Here is a 23,495-nt window from a genome sequence, read left to right as displayed (position 1 = left end):
GTGTAGTAGTCTGACTTCCGACATTCCGCGAATGCACCATACGTGACAAATTTGGTTTAATTATGAATACGGACGTTTCCGGTTATTATCCAATCAAATGATGATAATAACTTAAGTCCCACCCTGATGAGTATGACGTTCTGGCGGGCTTCCTGTGGAGTTCAGGCACTTTCAGCGCTCCAACTTGTTTTCGCGTAACAAACGTTTTAAAGTGAGGAAACTGCAGAGTGTATGGAAAAGTGGATTTTAGTTGTAGCTCACGGTGGTCCATCTCCAGAACCCAAACAGGACTTGAGATCGGACGCTCCGCTTACTCTACGGACGCGATTGAACGGTACTGTCAGTCTGAGTATAACTAATGTGTTCAATTGTTGTCACTCTAGTGTTTACTTTGATTAAATCTGGAGGGAGGGAGGGATAGAATGCCGCAGTTCGGTTCAACATGATTAAAGTAAGTAATACCTCGCTCATGTTTTCTGCAAATGAAAGCCACTTGTTGAGAGAAATGGTTCGTGAGCTCAACTAACCAATTTGTTTTTAGCCAGGAGCTAGCGTTAGTAGCACTTTGCCTATATTGCTATTTAGTTGCCTAGTTCGGCCACATCAGTGAGCTTTGCAAATACATCATCTATGCATTTTAAGCTTTTAACGACTTTGAAAGGTTATGGCAATGCACTACTTTTTTACGACTTTACTATCATTATAAACACTGTTGATTTGATCATTATTCCCTATTAAATAATGACCCTCCCTCATTAATGTTTTCTAGGTATTCCAGATGGTCTTGATTTGAGTTCTCAGGCAAAACAGGGACCACGACCCCGATTGTTCAAATAAATGGCAGAGAGTTTTTACAAATTAGAGGATGAACCCTTCCCCAGTTTCCTTGGCAAGTCTTTGGACAGCACCAATGGCTGTTCGACTCTGGGAAATGTAACGCTGGGTTCAGGCCCCGGACTGCCTGTAGCTGCTTCTACAGTGGCTAAAATTAGACCTTCATCTGAGAACAGGTGGGAGCATACCTCTTTTTGGGACAGATGTCACCTGTAACTGCATCTTCTTCAGAACCATCACTTCCTGTGCTGAGATGGCCAATATTTACCTACTCAGTTTAAATGTGCATTTAATAGTTAGAACTGATCTCTCTTTACATTCAAGACTATTGTCAATGAGGTTACTGTATTTTCTTGTTCTACAGAGATTGTGTTGCTGCTGCATACCTTGAGAAAAGTGAAAAGCTGCAGCATGCTAAACCACCATCATTTGAAGACAAGCAACCAAGGTTTTCCCTCAGCTTCAAGGATGACATGTGAGTAAAATTCTAACCAAGTTTACGTCTACTGTGTTAAGCTTTTGCAATGGAGCATCATGGTTCTAGTCTTGCTATATGCAAAATAAATTGCAACTTCTTTTTGAAGAAATGTGTGTGTCCTGCCACGCGACATCTTTTTTTTTTTTTTTTGCATTACTGGTGCGGGTAGGCTGCTGCTTTGCAATGTGCAACTAAATTATACAGCAGAGTGTAAAATGCATTTCTCATTGACGGATGAAAATTGAATTAATTGTCAAATTGCTTCTCCAGAATGAGGCCATGTTAAATGTTATTCCTACTTGCGTCACTATTCCCAGATTTTCTTGTTGAATGTCTGCTCTTTTGATTGCATCAAAGATGTACATTTATGCTTTAGTTGCTTAAGTCAGTGGAGTAATTATGTATATTTTTGAAATATTAAATATGTGCAATCATTCAACTATTACTATTTATTTAGGGACAATGCAGATGACTTTCTCGCAGCACATCGTCTATCAAAAATGCTGGTTAACATTAAAATGGATGAAAGTGCATCCAGAAACCAAGGCTCCTTTATGGGTCTTCCCACTCAGATGAGCTCAGTCCAGGGCAAGCACACAGAAGTTCTGACAGGTAAGAATATCCCTGTTTATGCAGTTCCCCAAATAAATATTATTCGCCTACTGTTAATTTACCACCAAAACCATAATTCTGTTTGCTTAATGAATAAAAATATGTTAACGTTTTGAATAACTGTATTTATTTGTGTTGAAGTTGATTTTTCTTTTGCACATGCTGTAATGCGAGTTTCTTCTTTGACAGATCTTTCAACAGGCCTCCTAACATTTGCTCAGTTTGGACAAGTCGATTGTACAAATACAAAGGTATTTTTTTTTAATGTATTTCACTGAAATGTGAAGTGATTGATGGGCATAACTAGGTTTAATTGCAATTTTAATGGATGCTCGTGCACTATAACAGCAAGGTTTAATTCAAAGTGATCTTTCCAAAATCATATTACAGGTCCCATCCCTGCAAGCAACTACAGAGGAAAAGAATGTGCCAAGCGAAGCAGTGGACAGTGACCATTTCAGCGGCAGCAACTCCAGTTTTTTGGAAAATGAAAGGCTTATGTCTATAGACAGCATAGACAGTGACATTTCAGGTATGACTGATGCATGTATTGTATGTTCCTATGAAGTCAATTGTTTATTGTTCTGCCAGCTAAAGCATCCTATCTGTCTCAAGACTTTTGTAATATTCTGATAAAATATATATATATATATATATATATATATATATACATTTTTGAATCTGTGTATCCCCAGAAGATGACATTGATTTCAACAACTTGCCTGACGATGAGTTGGATCTCTACTTCAAAAAACTAGTGCCTTCCATGCAAAGGGGCACAGTGGAGGGCCAAGAGCTCCCTGCCACGGTAAGTTTTAAACACTGAATCTAAGGCCTGCATTTATATGGTAGTGTACACCAACAGAATGTCAACAAAATATTCCTGTCACAAACAATGACACAAAATTTGTTCATTGGTGTCTGTTAGATGCTGCCTCAGTCTGATTTTCATTCCAATTCTATTAAGCCTGAACAACACAGACACCAGATCATTGACGACTACGATCAGGTGAGTATAAATACACATTTGGCTTTTGACGTGCGTGTTTTTAATAGGACACATTTGTTCCCTTTTTCCAGGACAACTTCCAGATGCCTGTTGTGCGTCTGGCTGCCACAGGAATGGACTCCTGTCCTGCCAGTGATGAGGACACTGAGGATGAGCTCGAGTCTGCCAGACGGACAAGCACTTCCACTCGAACCAAGTTACTACCAAGCATCTCCAGGCAGTTGGTGAGAAATGGATTAGAAGTATTATTAATCGAGCCAACCCATCACAATCTCACAAATGTCAGACTACTTTGTATCGTTTGAAATGATTAATGATATCCTTGCATGACTGTGTCTTTTTACAGGTTGGTGAAAGTAATCGTCCCAGTTTTAGGCCAGGTCTAGAAGGGGGAAGTTCGGATGATGAGTCGATAAGTAGCCGTGGTGGTCCATCTGTGTCTGGGATTGAACACAGACGATCTGCCGAGGGACAAGTTATCAACCTGCCTGTCACAGGTTAGTTATTATGCATAATTTTTTTTATTCAGATCAAGTTCATCATATTGACACTGTTTTTAGGAACTGTATTTTTTATTTAAAAAGTGAAATTCTAAATTATTGTACATTTGAAAGCTGTTTGAAATCATTGAGGGTTACTGTTACAACTTAAGGGGCGCAAATGATTTGAAAAAAATAATGTTAAGAATTAATATAAAATATACGTGTGTCAATTTATAGAATAACTGTGTCAAATTGAAAACAAGATACATCTTTGCACTTCTTCCCACTCCCTTTGAACATGTAAATAGCTCAACAGATCTATATCTGATTTTTCTTTTTCTTTTTTTTTTCTCCAAACCTTTAATCTTTTGAATCAAATCAATTTGTACAATCAGCCTGTAGAATGACGGTGATTGTTTTTGTCTAAACTAGGGGATGGAGGTGGAGGGGATGGAAGCAGTGGGAGTGAAGATAGCGGAAACGATGGGGGAGTTTCAACAATTTCTTTTCCAACAACAAATGTGCCAACCACCTATGATATGCTGCGTGGGCCGGGAATTGTGGGTAGCAGTGCTGTTGGTGAAGACGGTGATGGGGCATCAAGCAACCCCGCAAGACTTGGAAGAGAGAACTTTACCACACATGCAGAGGTAAGTGCTGCTATTCCTAGTTATTGCCCCTTTCAGGCAGCAAGACTGATAAGCCATGGTTAGCTGTTCATCTGTAAGATATATGCATCATTTCAGCTGATCCACTTAGAACTTTCAAAGATGGTCTTTTCGCTCAGATTCTGACATACTAGTTTGTAATTTCATTCTAGTTAGTCACATATTTCAGGGCTCTTGACTAACATTTGTCCTGGTGAGCTCAACTTTTTTTTTCTTGGATGCACTGCTTTTGTTTTCAACCATTGAGGCAATTTTACAAGTTTAATCTTGTTTCGCTTTTTTGTGTGACAACAGATGGGTGACCGCGTTGGTCCTGTTGGAAACGGTGAAACCAGCAGCTCGAAAACTTTATCCGAGGAAAATCAGGAACTCTCTCCCGTGAACTGGAGCATGGTTATGGACAGACAGGAAGCACTGGTGAGTAGTAATATGATGCAAATGGTGCAAACTATTCTAGCCAAAATAATAGTGGTGTAACTTTGGTAAATAAGTACAATTCTGAATGCTTCCAATATATTTATTTCACATTAATGTGATATTATCACAAGTTGGCAATGCTGTTTGCTCCTGGTCTGTGTTTAGTGTTTTGGTAGCTCAGGTGGCATGACAATCTGTTGGCTCGTCTAAGAAAACTGGATAGCTAAAACTGTGTGATTTATGCCAGGATGCCATGGAAAACACAGAGTCGAGGATGACAAATGAGAGAGCTGACTCTGCTTATGGGAAAAGTCAAGGTGGATCGAAAGGATCCTTGCTAGCCAAGTCTTTTTCTCAATTTCAGGTTACTCAAGACAACTTCCACAACTCCAAGGTAATAGGGAATTTGCAATTCTATTCATGCTACATTTCCAAATGTTATTCTGTCAGATCGGTTTGAAGGAAAAAAAAAAAAAAAATCTCAACTCAGGTGCTGCCTTTGGCAAATTTAAGAGGAGGGCCGTGTGGTAACCCTGCCGCAGAGGCATCAGATGTTACCAGTGAGGAAGATAACGATTATATTTCTACTTCGCTGGAACCAAAATATTTCTGTCGGAGCTTCCAGGAGGAGCAAGATCACGACTCGAACAACTGTCCAGACTCCATGGAGTTAGAGTTTCAGCAAGGTTGGTGTTTACAAATAGACCAAGACACATTTGTTGGATTTTTTTTTTTTTTTTTTTTTGTAAATGTGCAATGATGTTGAAGTCATGTTACTTTTACAATTTTGCTTGTCTCTTTAGGCGCTGGTGCTCAAAATAGTGTTGTGTACAAGAATGAAGAAGGGGAGTGGGTAACAGATCTGGCTTATTACACCTCCTTTGAGAAGGAAGTTGCTGAGAAGACACAAAACAATGAAGATTTTCAAACTGAGGACTTTGTTTCCGCTGGTATGTATCAAGTTAACAAATACCATCTGTATGGCCACGTGTGTTCTACTCACTGAACACATTGTTGAAGCTGTGATGTCATTTGATATTATGCAGTATAGCTTCCATACTCATGTTTCTTTTGGCTTTTTTTTTGGTGCAGGCGATGCACTAGAAAAGATAGTCAAAGATCAAGTGGAATTTGAAAAGGAGCACCAATTTATGCAGGTATGGGTCACAAAAATGTGATGCTTATTGTAGTTCTTGCAATGTAATGGGGTGTTGACTGGATCAAGCACTTTCATGAAGCTTCATTGTCTGGCTCTGCAGTTTTACAGTAATACTCAACTGATCAAACCTTCAATTATCATTTTTCTGTGTTGTTGCAAGAATCCAATATTATCCTTTTGTTTCATTGGAAATTGCAGGAGGAGCAGATTGTATCAGCTAGCAGCAACAGTCCCTGTCAAAAAGAGTCCTCTTGGAAAGCTGGTAGTACCAGCTACATCTTGATGAGGACATCGCAAGTTTCCCCTGAGTTTAATCCAGGCGACCAAAGTTACTTGCGACTCTCATTAGGGCAGTTTTTTGAACAACGTTCTGAAGCCCTGGGCTGTCTCTGCAGTGGTAATAACACGGAAGGGGTTAAACGGGTGAGTCATACACAAATGCTGTTCTGAAATTTTGCCTCCATCAAGTTAGATGAAGTTTTATCAAGCACTATTTCTCACAGTGTCCGCTCTCTGAAGACAAAATTAATTTATTTAAATTAATTTCGCAAGTAGTAAGTGTGACAGCTAGCACCGACGTCTTTTGGCTTTAGCTTTGACCCTTTCACGCGTTAAGATGTAACTTTTGTTTCTTCACCACCACAGCCATCTTTTGGATATAATATTACCTCACCAGAGAAGAGGGAACCATTTGCACTACTTAACCCCTCTGACTTAATTGAAGAGAGCTCTCTTGAAACTGACTACATGCAAGTCAGTCAAGCAGACAAAACACTAAATCCTGGTGAGCACACAGTATTAACCATCCAAATGAATGGGAAATGACTAGACACATATGAATGACATTGGAGCCCTGATTTTTATATCAATATGTTTACAGATGATCTGGACAAAACAATTGCGGTATCTGGTGAAGCGGTTTCACCAGAAGCAAATGCAGACCCTGGCCCCTGTGAACAGAAGGTAAAAATCTGCTTGTTGATATTTAAATGTTTGTGGGAGTCAACGCCCTCCGCAATAGTTGGTTATACTTCCATGAAAACAGGACTATGTTAAAATCGTCCACCACTGGTTAAATGTTGACATCATCACAATGAAATGTGCCTTCTTTTATAGGACCGTAGCACCCTCGAAGCTAAGCGTGACTGCAATGAGGGGCCTTGCTCTGTCCCACATATGGCGAGTCAGACCTACGTGTCACCCCAAAATAACAGTAGCAATCTTATGTTGAGTATCAGCACAATTGCATCAGCCATTGCTGATGCTTCCATCAGTACTGACCCATCACAGCTGGCTGCCATGATCATGGAGCTGTCCAAGAAAAGTAGGGAAAGGAATCGGACACAGTCCAATGAACCTGCGGGACCTAGGAAATCCACAGTGGAACCTTGTCCAAATGAACATGTAAAGCTTTATGCTAACTTTTTTTTTAATTTATTAAAAAATATACATTATTTGGAAGTTTTTTTTGCTTTTAAGTCCATCATAGATATGTTTATACTTAATACTTAATATTTATACCTAACTTGAAATTGATCACGATGCGTTTTTTTAATACTTTTCTGTTTTCTATCTAACTTTTCCTTCCCATTAGGAAATGTCAATGAATCACATTAGGAAATGTCAATGAATCACATTGATCTTGTAAATCTTTGATTGGTTTTATAATTAAATTGTAATACCTGCCTGTAAATCAAAAAAGGCAATGATCAAAATTAAGATGTAGCAATTTTGTTGCATTATTTATTGCAAACATAACGTTTTTCCTCCCTTTTCCCTCTATTAGCGCAACCCTGATGAAGATCAGAATGGCCTGTCTGTCACACTACAAAGAACTACCTGCGTTGAAGACCAGAGTGCTTTCGACATCGAGAAGTACTTAAAAAATAACGTCTCTAGCGCCAGTGACACATCAGTAGCGCACACTACCTTTGACCTCACTGGCTGGGCTGACAACATCAACCGAGCTCAAAAGAACCAGCCGGCATATATTGGACAACAATGTTCAGCAAAACAAACGGACAATGAGACGGGCTCCAAAAAAGAGGTGATATTCATAAGAGCAGCGCCAGCATTAAAGGAGAGTGCTTCTTCAATATCTAACACAAATGTATTATCTTCTGCTGACAAGGCTGATCTAAAAAGAAGCTCCATTCCTCACCCTGATTCATCAATCAACTCTGCCAGCACATTGGCTTCCGAGAAATTACCCACACACACTGGACTTGCAGGTAAAAATAGTACTTGTGTCAAACTGCAAAGTCCCTCAGCAGGAACATCATCAGAACTTAGAATTAAGCTTGACGAGATGAATCCACAAGTATCCCATGTCGGGTGCTCCTGAGGGAATTATCAGAGTGGTCATATTGGCACGACAAGAGTATTATAAATAAACTAAATCAGTGACATTATTTGTTTACAGAGTTGCCAACAGAACCCTGTGTGGAAGAGACTCAGTGTAACTTCAGGCCCTCCACTTCTCCTCTGACTCACTCCTCTCCCAGTCAGAGCTCCCGACATAAAGCTAAGAGGTACTGTATCACATAAAAGCTGCATATGTATACTTTTTTTATTAATGCATTGACCTGATTATAAAGTATTAAAGGATTCATACAAATGACAATTCCGCTGCCTAATATTTATTCACAGATGCATAGATGGAAGCAAAAGCCAGAATTCTACCTAGCCTAGAGTTATTGTATTGGTGTCTATTGTACTTGTTAAATAATGCCCAGGCTTAAAAATCTGTCATAGAGAATGTTGTGTTTTTGTTGTTTTCGTTGCAGTACTGTGCCTTCTCCAGGTGCCAGTGGCAAACGCCCAGGTCATGATCTCTCTCCTCATTCTACCTGCTCCAGCCCCAGTCTCAGCAGGCTCACATACATCTCAATGAACGATGCTACAGTTTTGCCGACACCCGCAAGGCAAAAGGTACCATAGTATTTTTTTATGGTATATAAATGTTTCAATGTTGTATTTGTCAATACACATATTTGTAAAACCTTCAACCAAATCAATTTTTAAGTGAACATCTTATTCTATGTACATTGGTAATTCAGTATTACATTTTATTCTGTTATTATTATCAATGGGCTATTCCTTTATTTGTTTATTTATTTGGGAAACTAATAAGTTTCATAACTTAATATGAAATGATTAGCAAGCTTATAATGAGTTAAAATGACTGAACATTAAAAATAAATTGCTTAATATCATACAATAAATATAGTAGTGGTACAGGACAGGCTGAAGTAATTATAAAGTAAAAAATAATTCTATTATTAGGTTTAACATTTTCTATGTTGATTCTGCTTTTCCCCCTTCAGAATGATTGTACCATGGCACTCAGTACCACAATCATCAGGTTTAGTCCAACTCCCCCTGTGGAACAAGATGAGGAAATATGCAGCCGTTCCAAAAGCCTCGAAGTGGAGCCAAAACATTCTAAAAGTCTGGAACAGCTACCACCACAGCACTGTAAAAATCCAGAGACCTCATGTGGTAGCAGTAATCTGAGATGTACCCGCAGCCAAAGCGATTGTAGCCATGGCTGTCCCGGCGAGAAAATTGTTGGTCTTTCAGGAAACTCCAAGAACCCACCCGAGTCCAATGTCAAGCAGGTCACAAAGGTTGACTCGGGCTGTAGCGGTAATTCTCATATTCCACAAAGTGGCCCCACAGTAGCTCCTCTGACATCTGAACAGTGGAAAGCTGCCAGCTCTCTTCCATCATTCTTTCCTGGTGGGCTTGGTTTACCTCAGTCCTACTCATCAGAGGGACTTCACTATGGGCCCATGAAGTTTAAGCCTCCTTATCCTGGCCTGATAGACTACCCCCATCAAGGAGATATGCAGGGTCCCTTGGCAAGCTCCCTCGTTAACTCTCAACTAACTCAGCAGTATTTACTACGACCTGATGCTCACTTAAATCCCGGGGTCTATCATGTGGCAGCAACAGGAACCGGTCTCTACAGTGCGCCTCCTCCAGGCATGTTTTTTTTATTTTTAAGAAAGTATTCATTTCATTGCTTCTTTAACTCTCTTTGGCTTGGTTAACACTGTCCTTTTTATTTTATTTTTTATTTACTTATTTAAGATGTGTCCAATGGTGAACCAACAGCGAGGCACATCCATTCCACAGTACAACCTCTGGCGCTGGCAAGTGCTGCGGGCTCCTATCACCTTCCTATATCCTCCCAGAGCCATCGAGACATGCTAGGAAAACTCTACAGCCATTATGGTGGAGAACCAATGGTGGCAAGCTGTCTTGATGAGCTAAGAGGTAAAGTTTGATTTTAGTTTGATGCGAGTACAACAGATCATGTATTCATATGTTCTTGCTTCTTCAGTTCAAGTGGTGGCGCCTGAGGAGCTGCAGTTTCCTCATGCCTGTTGCGTCGGAATTGCTTCACAAACCTCCCTAAGCCTCTTCAATCCCTCCGAAAGATGGCAACACGTGTCAATAACAATTACAAGTCTGGCCGTTGATGGAGAAAAGGTAGTGATGACTAACTTTGAATTTGAAATATCTTTGAGATTGTCCAGGAACCCAAAGCCTTGATTTGGGCCAACTCGTGGAGATTGATTTTGATATCTGGGTCGTAAATTGATGACAGCACACTAGATTCATATTGTCCTCTTGTATTCTACCCCAATCACTGCAGATGGATAGTTTGCCTTACCAATGGCTGATTGTTAAAAACAAGACAGTCATTGGCCCCAAAAGTACAGAAGAACAAAAATTGTTGTTCATCCCGCCAAAGGCTGGTGTCTACCAGTATATCCTTAGTGTTTGCTCCTGGCCTGCAACTGCCAACACAGACCTGGCTGACAGGGCACATCTTTTTGCCAAAAGGGTAGTGCTGGTTGCCATTGCTGAAAATCCTTCTGTAGAGGTGAGCCAACTATGAAATAATCTCTTTTTCCTCTAGCGAGATTAAGTCATCTTCTTGGGGAGGATAGTAAAAGTAAAAATCTGCCGTTGATTTTGTTTCTTAGGTTGACGTGGGTAAATCTGGATGTTTGGATTTTGGAGATCTACCAGCAGGCAGTTCCAAATCCCTTCTTCTGAAACTCGTCAACATGACCCGAGCCACAGTGCCCATCCGACTTGTCATCAGTGCGGTAAATCAACACACAATGCATATCATTACTTTAGCGCACACACATGTCATAAACTGCAGGGATACCGTCACCTCCAATGGTTGCTGTGGGATTCCAAAGTGATGTGGCATATCAGAATTAGTGGGGGATTTGTAGTTGAAGAAATCCAAAACAATCGAATCATATTCCACTTGATTTATTTTCAGAAGGCGACAGCATGGCGTTGCTTCTCAATGTCCAAACAGCACGTTTCCATACCATCAGAGGCAACACAACCTGCAGGTCACATGACCCCACTAATATCTCCTTCTGTTGTGAATCACGTGTTGCCTGCCAACCATGGAGAGGTTAGTTTTCTTTTAAGCTTTTCAAACTTTGTTAGCACGTTTGAATTAATGTGTAGATGGCATGCAATTTTTGTTAATGAACCAAAACTTTAGAATTCGAATATATGATGGTAAAGCTTCAAACAATTTCACAGAGCCAATGTTGTAACGTGACCTCACCTACTTCCTTTTCTCCCTCCTAGAATCCTGAGTGTTTCATGGTTTGGGTTCATTTCAAAGCTCTACAAAAGTATACAACGTCTTCAGGTATGAGGTTCAATATTTAATTTGTGCCTTAGATTCTTTAACACACGGAAATGAATTAATTGAAATCTGTTATTTATAGGAAACAACCATTTGTATTCACAATTCGAAACGGTTCCTTTGTATCCTAATATTTCTGTTGGATACTTTCATCAAATACCTCCAAAATGAATAATAATATATATTTCTTACCATAGTGACATTAGCTTATTTTAGTGGCAGATTTATCTCATGCCATTATTTAAGACCTCATCCCAGCCACACACAGTTGAACCAAGAGCAAGGCCTGAATAACAACTAGCCTGCTGGATTTATCTGATCAAGTTCTAATTGTCAGGAACCTGCTGGATCAAAAATAAACAAACGTTTGTTTGTCAGGGGACTTGGGTCCAGCTGAAGAGTACAGTGCTCGCGTGGACATAGAAGTCGACTCTCCTGGTGCGAGTCAAGTAATCAAAAGTGTTCCTGTCAGAGCTAGGTCTGGAACTGCAAGGGTCCACGCACCAAAAGATCTGCAGGTATTTAACAATGGGAGTGATCAATGTTAACATGGACCAGAGGGTTAAAGGACAGGCTGCTACCCGAATGCAAGGCACCAAGAACTTGGGTGTGATGTAATGCATGCAGCAAAAGTTCTCCATCACAGTCAAAAGATGATTTTTTATTTATTTTTTTAAACAAATTATAACCGACTAAAATTGCCTGGGCGGGCGCTTTAATTGGAGTTGATCGACACTTCTTATATTCAAGAATTTAATCAGCTGGCAATTGTGTAAGCAATTACCAACTCATTTGATTTACGCTTATACTATAGTCTTCCACATATGCAACCTCTGACATCCACTGCCACTTTTTTTTTTTTTAATACAAAACTGAACGTATTGCTTCCCACAAAAGCAAGAATTGGTTTGTCTAAATGCTTATATTCACTCTGAATAGAAATTTGGTTGCTACTTGGTTTTCTTTAGAATGAATGTAATTTTATTTTCCTGCTGCAGGGATGTTAGTCTTTGTGTGTTTTGTTACAGACCGTCTGCCTACGTGCGCCCTTGGGAAAATCTTGTCAAACAACACTACCGTTAAAGAATGCAGGAAACATTGACGTGTGGATGAAACTCAGGGTAATTATGAGTTTATTTCACTCAAAACAGCTGATCTTTGAATAAGGCTCTGACAGTTTGTGTTCTTTTTCTACAATTCAATTGAAAAGTTTTCCTTACCTTTTTTTTTTTTTTAAAGAAAAACTCCCTTTTCAAATTTATTTATCTCTTTTTGTTCTTTTCAATAGTGCAATGATGTCGAGGACTGTTTCTCAGTGACACCTGATGAACTATTCCTCACAGTGGAAGAGGAGCAAGACATTGTGGTCTCATTTAAAGCACGGGGTAACAAGAAATACAAAGAGAGGTATACAAATATGAGCAAAAAGTGCCATTTAAAAAAAAAAAGAAAAAGAATGCAAAAAATAGGCTATTTAATCTTTTTGTATTCCAGCCTTCTCACTATCTTGGTGCTGCCATCGGGGCCACAATATGAAGTAAAATTGAAAGGCGAGGTGGTCTCTGAAGAATCTGCCAAACCTGTTCCTGCTCCTCGCCCTAGTTTTTGCTTGGACGCTGACATCCCACCAATTCTGTCTAACAAGCAATTTGTGGCCTGGGGAGGTGTCACCTTGGGGCGAGCTGTGTAGGGACATTTACAGCGTTTTGTTTATGAATGTCATTACCTTTCATTTAATAATTGTAATGCAGAAATGAAACTATAATTTTATGATCTTAATAAAGTACAACTTTTCGGGTTTTTTTCCAGTCAGCAGAAACTGGTTCTAAGAAACAATTCACCCACTACCACCCAGCACCTGCGATTACTTATCCGTGGTCAAGACCAGGACTGCTTTCAGGTAAATTGATAGAAACTGTTTGAACTGAATCTTAATATTTTCCTTTTTTCTACAGTATCTCGCTTCATTGTTCGTAAAGTTTTTCATTTTATTAATTACCTGCATATTTACTGTTCAGATAATGTATGGATTGCTGGGTGGATATATCCTACAATATGTAGTAAGATTTTATTTTTAGATTAATCCTGTTCGGGTGATACATTAACATTCGATGTACTCCATAGTTTTATTTCAATATGGCAATTGTAAAGTGAAGCCATTTTTTTCCCCCCTCATCATTCTGTACAAATACAATCTGACAATGACATCTGAATTATTGTCGAAAATATATTATTGATGTAGATTTCCGACTCTTACAGCTGCAGAGTTTGTTCAGTCCAGAAGAGCGCTTGACTCGACACGGAGAACTGTCCATCCGCCCACGAGAGGACGTGACTGTCCACATGTTATTTGCGCCCACAAGGGTAGCCTGCATGTTATCAAAGTTGGAGATCAAACAGTCTGGAACCCGGCCATCACAACCAGGGGTCAAATTCACTGTGAGATTGTTTCTCTTTTTCATTAGCCAAACTCAAAGTTTTGAGTCTTTCATTTATTATTCCTGCAGAGTTTACTATCGAGAAACTTGAGTTATGGTCGTATTGTGTGACTGTCTTTGCTCAGATTCCACTCTCGGGCTATGGTGGCACCAGCAACATAATTCTGGAGGACCAGAGGAAGCAGGCAGATGGCTATGTGGCAACAATGTCAGACATTTCTATTAATCATGTTAGCAAGGTGTGCCTGTGTGTCAGAAACACTGGTTCAAGAGCAGCTTTCATTAAAGCTGTGGCCTTTTCTGATGTAATGAACCGGTCAGTTATGGACCCTTTTGTCATTAGCCTTTCCCCATCACAATTTGTCCTTAAGGAAAGAACACAAGAGGTAGGAGAAGGGACCACGGTCGTTTTGATATTGGGAAAATTACCATACAGTAATTGTGTTGTGCTGTTTCTTTTTTTTCTCAGGTGATCACAGTACTCATGAAGTCTACGCAAAGAGAGCAAATGCTGTGTCAGTCGAATCCGCCTCTGCTGGCTACTATTGTACTGTTTTGTGGAGATGAGGTCTCGAGGCAACAGTACCGGAGGTTATTATTTATTTTGTTTAATTAAGAAACTAGTTTTATCTCTAAAGTGATATTTTTTATATTCATAACTGAATATTGTTTCTCAAAACTGCAAAGTCTAACGAGTCTCTGATTGCCTTTTTTTTTTTCTTTTTTCTCTTCCCCTCACTTTTTCTTTTGTTCATGTTTCAGACTACTTCAAAGCAAACCAGATGCTGGTCAGAAAGTTCTTGCTGAAAACAGTTTGCTGAAAAACATTGGATTCAATGAGGAGTTCCTCGGAGAGGAGATCATTACAGAGCGTAAGACGTCTCACACGAAAGAACGAAAATATTACAAAGAACAACATGTTTATCCCGCCTGTTTGCTCCAAAATGTTTAAGCATTGACTTGTGATCTGTAAATGCAACTGATTAAAAGCGTCGTTAAGTAATAGTCGAATAAAAGAGATACACTTAAGAAAGGGCTATTTTTCCATCAACATCAGAGTATATTAGGAGAATTTCTCTCTCAACATCACGAAAAATAAAATGCAAGTCGGATGTTTCTGATCTAAATGTTTTGCAATACGTGCGCCGAATGACTTTGTCGGGCTCTGGCAAACTGACTTGTGTGACTTTCTCATAGCATTTGACCTGCCTCAGCGGCCAAATGAGGCCTATATCTTCTATGGCCACATGAGTAAAGTGGCAGTGTCATTACTTGGAAGCGCAAGTAGCAAGGAGTTTGAGAAGAGCAACAGCCCTGCAATGATGCTGATCCCTGCTCGAGAAGACTTGTTAACAAAAAGGTAATACACGACTTGATAATGTAAGCTTTTACGATGATAACTTATTTAGCTAGTCTGGGAAAATGTATATCGTCTGAAATGGCATTATTGATTGTACATTGGAGGTTCATTACTCTTAATCCTTCTTGTGTTATTGGGGTGGGGGGTGTAACCAATCTTAACTTTTGCAGTTGATTTGATTCAATACCGACTGACATGTAGTTGATTATTCTTGTGCAGCTATGGTAACTTTAACATCTATGTTACTGTTGTGTTCCTTGCTAGTGGCATGGCAAATGGTAATGTGTCCTTGGACGTGCTGCCAGTGAAGGGTCCCCAAGGTCCAGGAATTCGAGTGACAGGGTCTCCAATAAAGGTACCATCGTAGTTTTATTTCAGCAGTGGAATTTTGACTCTTAAGTGCTTTGAACTAGAAAATATATATTTTTGTTTCTTTTGTTTTACGCTACAGACCCAAGAGCCAGCACCTCGAGAGTCTGAAACATGGACTGTCCATCCAGAACAGCTTGTCCTCGCAGCTCCAAGTACGAGTGAGTACAAAAACCTGGGTTCATACTTTTGTGAAAGTTATGGAAATGGCAAATGCATTTGCTTCATATGTGTATGAGCATTTATTATGCACTTTGAGATTTTTTGATAAATGCAAAGTGCATTATAAATAAAACTATTAATATTATTATTTATTTTGTAATTTTAGATGCGGTTGCAGCAGGCACAAATCTGGTCCAGATCAAGAACAATACTTCCAGAGAGTTAAGTTTTGATTTGTCCTGGCCTGCTCATTACCTGACCATTACGCCTCAGCACGGAATCATCGAGCCAAAGTAAGAATAAATGGATTGCAATCTGATTATTGTCATTTTTAGAGAAAAATTGTCAAGGCCTCATAGTCTCATAGAATCTCATAGTAAATTCATGTGACTGTAATTTACAGTTAACTGCTTTGAATGTAATTTGTATTTAACTATACGTGCATTCATAGAAAACTACATTAGAAATACCTGTAAAATGTTGTGATGAAGTAAAAAATGTGGTTTTCAATGTGCCTTGCACAAAATTTTCACCACTTCATACTGCAAGTGATTTGCAGTTTTAGAGTGTGATTTAAAATTCAGGATATCTGTTCAGCATTTTTAGCCTTTGTGATGCAATAGAATTTGAATTGGATTTAAGGATAGTTTACCTATCTTGTCTGGTGTGTGGATGCCTGTCCTGGACTTGCAGCAATATGAAGGTTTACCCAAAGTTAGTTTCTTACTACTTTTTAAATTTTAGGTGTCACCTGCAGATTTTGATCAGTCCCAACCCTTCGCTCGCCAGCAAATCTGACATGTTCCCTTGGAACGGGAAGATATTTGTCCATTGTGATGGGAAACAGAAGGTATAGGAGCTTAACAAACAATCCAATCAAGAAACCATGTTTTGTATGTGAGAAATCATCTAAAAAGATGCAATTTGCAGGTGATCAAGGTCCAAATCCGTCGAGATCTGGCCCTAGATATTTCCGCTGCACCAGCAGATTCAACGCTGTCAGCTCTATCCCCTCACGCTGCCACTCCGATGTTGCCTCCAGTCAGACTGAGCTCAAAGTCCACGCTGCCCGTAACACCACTGCAGTTATCTCAACCTCTGGTCAAGATCGGCAAGAAAAACATCATCTTTCCCAACACACCTTCAGGAGAAACATCAGGTTGGGATACCATTGTTCTGAAAGTTGATATGAAGACTGAAGTATGAGCACCTCCAGCAATCTTATTCTGCAGGCCATTTTAGAATAAGAACTTGAAATTGCAAAGTGTCAGCGGCCTGTATTGTATCTCTATTCTATCCTGTATTCTAGAGGCTCAGTTGGAGGTGGAGAATGGAGAAACGGAAGTGAGGTGGTACATATCATCATTTGCTCCTCCTTATGTTAAGGTAATATATATATATTTTTTTTATATACGTACGTAAACACTATTTTCCCTCTCTTCAGTTGAATTGCCTTTTCTTCTATTCTTTGCTGTTTTGTATAGCTGCGCCATCAAAGTCAACACCTTAAAATCAATTTTGCTCAGTTCAATATAAACAATACAGTGAGTACACAACTACAACCATCAATCGGTTGCCACGTGTTCCTCGGCGTCTTTAGTGGTTCAGATGAATTACGCGTAAAAGAACGTTTCTGCCATGACTCAAGATGCTCAATCGTACGTCTGACTCACCGAGTGGCTGAATTTTCTGCGTATCCCAAGACCTTTTGTTAAAAGCAGTGAGTCAGACTTTCTTCTTTCTTTCCTCAGGGTGTTGATAACAGTTGTGATGTCTATCGGGCCACCTACACAGCTTTCAGCTGTTCCAGAGTCTCAGGCACTTTGGGAGCCCATGAAAAGATGCAGGTAATTACAATAACAGTATAGGTCATTCAGTTCCATGCTTTTTTTTTTTTTTTTTTTTTTTTTTTTTTAAGTCAGCATGTAAAAGGAGCATGGAGTTTCTATTCTATTCTATTCTATTGTATTCTTCTATTCTAAATTGATAGCTTCATAGCATAAATCATTTTTAACATCTATAACAATATCAATAGATAATACCAACATCGTACTAAAAATAATTTATTTTTTGTTCATTTTTAAATGTTTTCCTCTTGAAAGCTACAATGATGAGTGGCAACTTGTGCTATTAGTGTAATGATTTACTGTATTGTATTCTCTTGCAGGTGCCAATTACATTCTTACCAAGAGACGGAGGCGACTATGCTCAGTTTTGGGATTTGGAGTGCCACCCCTTGTCTGAACCCTGGCAGAAATCTAGAATCCGCTTTCAACTATGCGGCACGGTAATTGCTTATTGATTTGTACTATATTACGGCTCAGTGGTTCTGAACTTGTCTCACCCACATATCTGAATCTTTCCTAAAGACAAAACCAATACCAGTTCATCTCAACTCAATAATTGAAAATGCTGTAATGAATTCATCTCTTATGACTTAATATTTGCAGTAGTTAGTAAACCTGTGTGACTATATGATACAATACATCTTATATAGAGCTTCCACCACAGCTGTCACTCTAACAAAGTGCTTTACACAATATATATTGTCATTTTGAGTATTATTAAATTACAACATCAATAGGTAACAAATACTCTTTTTTTGCGAGTCTTCAGTATTGTCATTAGAAGAAAGTAATCCTACGTGCATTTGTCTGTAGGGGATCTACTCTGGGTCATTTAAAAGACCTCAGGAAGGAGATTGCTCATTAGTGAAAACCGAGGCCACCGTTAAAACGAGGAGGAAAGCTGAAATGCCCAAATCCAGGTATCAGTTACTTTAACTGTGATTATCCAGTCAAACGACATACAGTATAATAATACTGTGTTTTGCCACTTGCGGTCGATAATAATACATAAAACAGTTTGCATTTGATTCTCAGCCAGGATGAAGCAGTATGGAAGGGTGTTAATACGCCTCAGGATCGTTACGCTTTCCCTGATACACGTATTGGCGAGTGCAGCACTCTGAAGGTCAACATCCGCAACAACTCGCCCAACACACATGAGGTGAGGACTGCCTGAAACAGTCGACTGCCTTGTTTAGTTTTCCATTTTAAGACCATTTACATAACATGACTAACCTGTTTCTGGAGGTTGATTTTTTTTTTTTATTGTGTGTTGCATGGATTTGACGTTTGATGTGTGGCTTCTCAAATTGACTTGCAGCTGAGGTTTGTAAACCCTAGGGAGCCCTTCCACATCAAGCATTCCAAATATTCCTTGAGGTGAGTCAACTGCTCATAATCCCTGACTGAAAAAGTATTTTGTTTCCAACCTGTTTCATTCAAAAAAATGGTCAACAGATTTATTTGAGCTTACCGCATGATCAAGGTGTTTTGTTAAACAACTTTAATGGTATGTGTACAGCTCGCTAAATAATTGGAAGACACTTGCTGTGACAAATATTAATCTCTGTTATTAGACAGTCCAAATCTTTAGGGCTGTATTAATTTTTAAACAAAAAACACATGAATTAGCCACTGAGACTAAAGCAACAGCATGATCAAACCCTGACATTCCTTTTAAGCAATTTTAGTTCTTTAAATTTGTCAACACCTCCGGTTTCATGTCTAGCTATGAAGAAAGTTATTTGATTTAAAAAAAAATTGGTGTGTGATTACTTCTTTATTTTAACCTTAGTGAATTCTGGTTTCCTGGTTGATGCATAGTCATTATTTATCACCCATTAGATCTCAGCACTATCTGAAGCTGCCTGTCCAGTTCAAGCCGAGGACTACTGGAACACACGCTGGTGCGCTGCTCATCCAGTTGGAAACAAGTGAAAGTCTGGATGTGCAGCTGACTGGTGAGGCACTGCCTTGAATTTACCAGCCTCTCCCACCACTTTGCACAAAAGGACCTTCAGCCTTTCTTAGGACGATCCTGTTTGCCAGCCCTCTCCTGATAGGAAATGTGATGATTGCCCAAGCCCAATTACAACCTGGAAATAAATCCTCACTCATCGTCACTTTGCCAAAATAGGAGACTGGGAAGCTGACTATCGTTTACTCTGACTTCTATCTCACTCCGTCCACCCTGGCTGCCCAGCCGAGACAAGCTGTAACTAAAAATGTGCCTTATGTGCCGGAGGCTTAGTGTGCAACATTTGTCTTTCAAGCTATTGGTTTTATTTTTGTTTGTTTGTTTTCTCAGAACAAATGAAGTGTTATTTTACTTTGATCTGAAATGCTGTAACTCTGCCATGTCACAAGGTGCATTTTTCTTGCCAAAGAGGGAGCACTAGTTGAAATACATTGAGGATGTCTCACAGGAATGCCTTTGTTCCCAGTATTTGCCTCATTCCTGCAGGGATGTTCTTTTTTTTTTTTTTTTTCCGAGAAGCCACACAATTTGTTGCATTGCCATGTAACCCTGCAGACATTAACTAATATGAACCAGTCAACTCATGGTGGAAATTAGGACACAGCATCAAAGATTTTTTAAATTAATTTTTTCCTGCAGGCACATTTCAACCGTTGGTCTGCAACTGTTTAAATGACTTCATCTTCTTTACTTTCTATGCAAACGGACAAGAAGCGTTCATATCATCACATCCAGAACACCTTGTGTGGCCATTGATACAGAATATTTGTGAAGAATATTTATAAGACTATTCCAAAAGGGCTGCACAGACTTAATTCATCCATGATGAGGGTTCAAGTGCAGCTCATAGTGACATTAGTTTGGGTTGTTATTAAGTTCTGTTGGGGTTTGACTGGGCAGCTGTTTTGGCCTGCTCGGTATGGTTACCATGGCAAAGCTGTGCTCATTACTGTTCCACTCACAACAATGAGCACTCGTATGAACCTCTGGATCAACTAGACATAATATTATTGTCGTGTTATGTAGCTTAGAAATGCTTAGGTGCCCTATGTTAACATTCGGATTGTCTGGCAAACATTTTAGATGCCACACACTTTTGTAGTGTACAATTTACTTTTCTGTATAGTGAATTTTAATGTGAAGGCTGTAGGTAACTATTATTCAGCATCCATCGAGTCACAGTTTGCACAATCTTTAACTGCAATTTGTAATATATTGTGTATTGATATATTTAAGTAAAGTTTTTTTCCTCAATAAAAACCCATGTCTTATTTGACTATTTTAATTGTAATCTGTAATACTATGTTATATGCAGTTTTTAAACACGTGGGCCTTGTCTTGAGTACTGGTTGAGCTCCGCTGAGTTTGAAGGTGGTAGTGCAGATCTCGCATCTGTGTAGGGTTACAGGGGTCACCAGAGAGAGTAGCATTATGTATTTATCGGTCCCCCACACACATTCAATAAAAATAAAGTGTTTTTCCTGGAATTATTTTCCATCTCGGATCATTGGAATAAACTGAGTGCACTCTTTGAAATATCAATAAAACCTGCGCATGTGGAGAAGAGTATTGGGGAGTAATCTACTGTAAGAATGTTCACATATACCTACTTTTTTTTAAAAAAAACAAAAATGCAAACTTACATTTCCTTAATCTATTTTTATTTATTTATTGACGTTACCAATCCGTATTACCCGTTACCACAAAATCAAATCCTAATGCTTGTATACTTTAAAACTTTTACTCAAGCAAAATTCTACAGAGGGGGTAACCTTTATATATTTATCTTACGTTTTGATATTATTTCTGTTATCTACCTACTTTATACGAATTCAATTTGACCGAAAGAAAAATAATCATTCAGTCCAGTTCTGCAGCCTCCGATCTTCTTGAAAACCCACAGCGTGCAACGATGTCCGATGCCTGCAGGTGTCGTCCAATGTCCGTAGAACAAGGTGGCTGCCAGCGGCGTGCGATGTACAGTGAGGCAGCTGTGGTTGGATTTTGCTTCCCTGACTCGCAGCCACTGTAGTGTTGCTGAACTTGACATCCAGCATCACAAAGCTGCACGGTCACCTCAAAGCGGGACTTTTTCAATGACAGGTAAGGAAACTTTATACTGTGATTTCTTCCAATGCATTGTTAAATATCGGAGCAGTGTTGTGGTGACGCTGCTCACTGGTGTGGCTAAGTGCTAGTCAGCTGCGCGGTATGGGGTCTGACTTTGGGCCGGTGGAAGTTGCTGTGCAGACTTTTACCAAGCGATCAGCACCGTGCATCACTGCAGAGGAGCTAGCAAGGATGTTAGCTGCAAGCATGCTAGCGCTGCAGGTTTGCATCGACACAGCGGGGCCATCGCACCAATAGGCGTCCTCGTCCTCCTACTGCCCCCAAGGGTAACGGGGTTGTCCCGCTGTCTGACCTGCGTGATGGGGACGAGCTTTGAGCGCCCTCAGGGGAGAGGAACACAGGTGTCCATGGCACTGGCGTGCATTCATGATCTAGCTAACTGAGAAGCTAGAATGGACTTCTTACTTTCAATTCTGAGCGTTGTCACGTTCTAGACCAGGGAGTCAGGGACTGATCGACCTTTTTGCGTTAATGCACAGATGCGGTGCACAAACAGGTGTAGGCTACTGGAAAGAAGACTATTTAAAAATAAAAACCCCAACAATAATTTGTTTCTCTGTTCCTGACAGAAGTTTTGTACACATGCTACGTTAGAATAAATATAAATTCTCACTGATGCTGAGCAATTCATCAAATCCAAAATGATCGCAATTTAATAAAATACAAATTTCAAATTGCAAATCTTTTATTTATGTATAATTATATTCCTTTGGCATTTCATGTAGAAATTAATTCATGTATAATTGTATTCCTTTGACATTTTATATAGAAATTACAGTACAGTGTTGTAATACAGTAGACGTGCAATCCACATGTTTACATTTCAAGGTTTTATGAAACATGGAATATTAAAATGATAAACCCACATTTTGTTTGTGTTATTGTTGTAATGTTTCAAAATTATTTTTCATCACTCAGTGGCGCTGTATCTGAACTGTGCTGGAAATGCAAATTGCCTGGTTCTTCTAAAATTTAGTAGGTTGACTTGAATCTGATGAAACTAGTGCTTATACAGCTAGTGGGTGAACAATCGAACATGATTTAATCAAGAAAAGGAAAGTTCATTATGTGGTGAAGTTAAAGACTGTAGACTAATGTTCCTGTCTTGTAGTCTGTGTGTATGCATTTCATGGCTCATTGTGCAAAAGTCTCACTAAATGTCAGTTGTTTTTTTTTTTTGTTCATCTTAGTTCTCATTAGTGTATGTGTTTATGCGTGTGCGTTTACCCTTTACCAATTAGCAGCTTCTCACCTCCTGAGGCGAGTGTGTGAGACTCGACAGGGCTTGCTGGCCTTCACCTGAACTCCTTCACACACATTTATACACACCACTCAAGAGCACCGTTGTCCTACTCAGACACATATAGAACCTGATCTGCAGCCAGTTGTGCATAATGCCGCCTTGTCTGTCTCCGAGCCCATGTGACACACAAATGGGACTTGTATTGTGTTGCCGAAGAGAAGGCGCGAGACAGGCAAAGACGAGTGCCAGCCTGCACCAGAGTGTGTGCCTTTGTCTAGCTTGTGTACAGATACACTCTGTCTCCTGTGCTTTCATGCCTTTAGCGATTGTTAGTGTGTATTTTGGGGGGCTGAAAAACACTGAAAGAACATTTTGAATTAAAAATTGGCATTGCACAGGATTATTAAAACATAAGATTTAATTTATCACACCAAGTCACTGATAGTGAGCCCCATTCAATCACCTGACATCAAAGTTCACAATTTTAAGTCCCAAAACCCATCAGTCTTTATTTTTAGTTTAAAATGGCTGGCTATGATCCTATTGTGGCCAAAGGGATAATCCAGGTTAGTTCTTACTTATTATTCCTATTGGTGTACATAATACCCCCTTGGCTC

General features: G+C 39.5%; 2 protein-coding genes across 6 annotated transcripts in view; both read left to right on the top strand.

Moving 5' to 3' along the window:
• Window positions 1-127: 127 nt before the first annotated feature.
• Window positions 128-20,790, top strand: cep192 (centrosomal protein 192). Of its 4 annotated transcripts, none has more exons than XM_061289094.1 (53): window positions 128-334; window positions 770-1,010; window positions 1,199-1,309; window positions 1,770-1,924; window positions 2,114-2,175; window positions 2,315-2,456; window positions 2,623-2,732; window positions 2,853-2,933; window positions 3,005-3,157; window positions 3,280-3,430; window positions 3,848-4,065; window positions 4,378-4,500; window positions 4,748-4,894; window positions 4,991-5,186; window positions 5,304-5,450; window positions 5,593-5,657; window positions 5,858-6,082; window positions 6,305-6,443; window positions 6,540-6,622; window positions 6,776-7,063; window positions 7,446-7,706; window positions 7,791-7,890; window positions 8,082-8,190; window positions 8,446-8,590; window positions 8,986-9,646; window positions 9,755-9,940; window positions 10,008-10,156; window positions 10,323-10,553; window positions 10,657-10,782; window positions 10,968-11,108; window positions 11,291-11,354; window positions 11,730-11,869; window positions 12,380-12,472; window positions 12,640-12,758; window positions 12,846-13,037; window positions 13,161-13,251; window positions 13,611-13,790; window positions 13,915-14,175; window positions 14,259-14,380; window positions 14,552-14,661; window positions 14,987-15,149; window positions 15,414-15,504; window positions 15,601-15,679; window positions 15,847-15,973; window positions 16,425-16,530; window positions 16,611-16,839; window positions 16,990-17,066; window positions 17,432-17,527; window positions 17,848-17,967; window positions 18,341-18,447; window positions 18,563-18,689; window positions 18,849-18,907; window positions 19,373-20,790. In XM_061289094.1, exons 2-53 carry the CDS (start codon window positions 838-840, stop codon window positions 19,503-19,505), a joined length of 7,764 nt encoding a protein of 2,587 aa, XP_061145078.1. In that variant the 5' UTR covers window positions 128-334; window positions 770-837; the 3' UTR covers window positions 19,506-20,790. The 4 variants fall into 4 exon arrangements, with proteins under 4 accessions (XP_061145078.1, XP_061145079.1, XP_061145077.1 ...); XM_061289095.1 differs by having other exon boundaries at window positions 2,620-2,732; window positions 10,971-11,108; XM_061289093.1 differs by having other exon boundaries at window positions 2,620-2,732.
• Window positions 20,791-21,447: 657 nt separating this feature from the next.
• LOC133161371 (low-density lipoprotein receptor class A domain-containing protein 4-like) overlaps window positions 21,448-23,495 on the top strand; it is a 95,804-nt gene continuing 93,756 nt past the window's right edge. The window contains exon 1 of one of the 2 annotated variants that reach the window (XM_061289816.1): window positions 21,448-21,608. The gene's annotated coding sequence lies outside the window, so the exon portion shown is untranslated. The remainder of the gene's footprint in view (window positions 21,609-23,495) is intronic. The other variant, XM_061289817.1, reaches the window with a different exon arrangement.

This window comes from Syngnathus typhle, linkage group LG10 (assembly GCF_033458585.1).
Source record: "Syngnathus typhle isolate RoL2023-S1 ecotype Sweden linkage group LG10, RoL_Styp_1.0, whole genome shotgun sequence".
NCBI classification, from domain to species: domain Eukaryota; kingdom Metazoa; phylum Chordata; class Actinopteri; order Syngnathiformes; family Syngnathidae; genus Syngnathus; species Syngnathus typhle.
Note: the sequence above shows the minus strand (reverse complement) of the source record. Positions and strands in the feature narration are given on the sequence as shown.

Excerpts from the sequence above, each read along its gene's own strand:
- cep192 (XM_061289093.1), top strand. The coding sequence starts at position 838 with ATGGCAGAGAGTTTTTACAAATTAGAGGATGAACCCTTCCCCAGTTTC. Across the intron at positions 4,895-4,990 it reads ACAACTTCCACAACTCCAAG|GTGCTGCCTTTGGCAAATTT; the intron begins GTAATAGGGAAT and ends ATCTCAACTCAG. Across the intron at positions 5,658-5,857 it reads AGGAGCACCAATTTATGCAG|GAGGAGCAGATTGTATCAGC; the intron begins GTATGGGTCACA and ends TGGAAATTGCAG.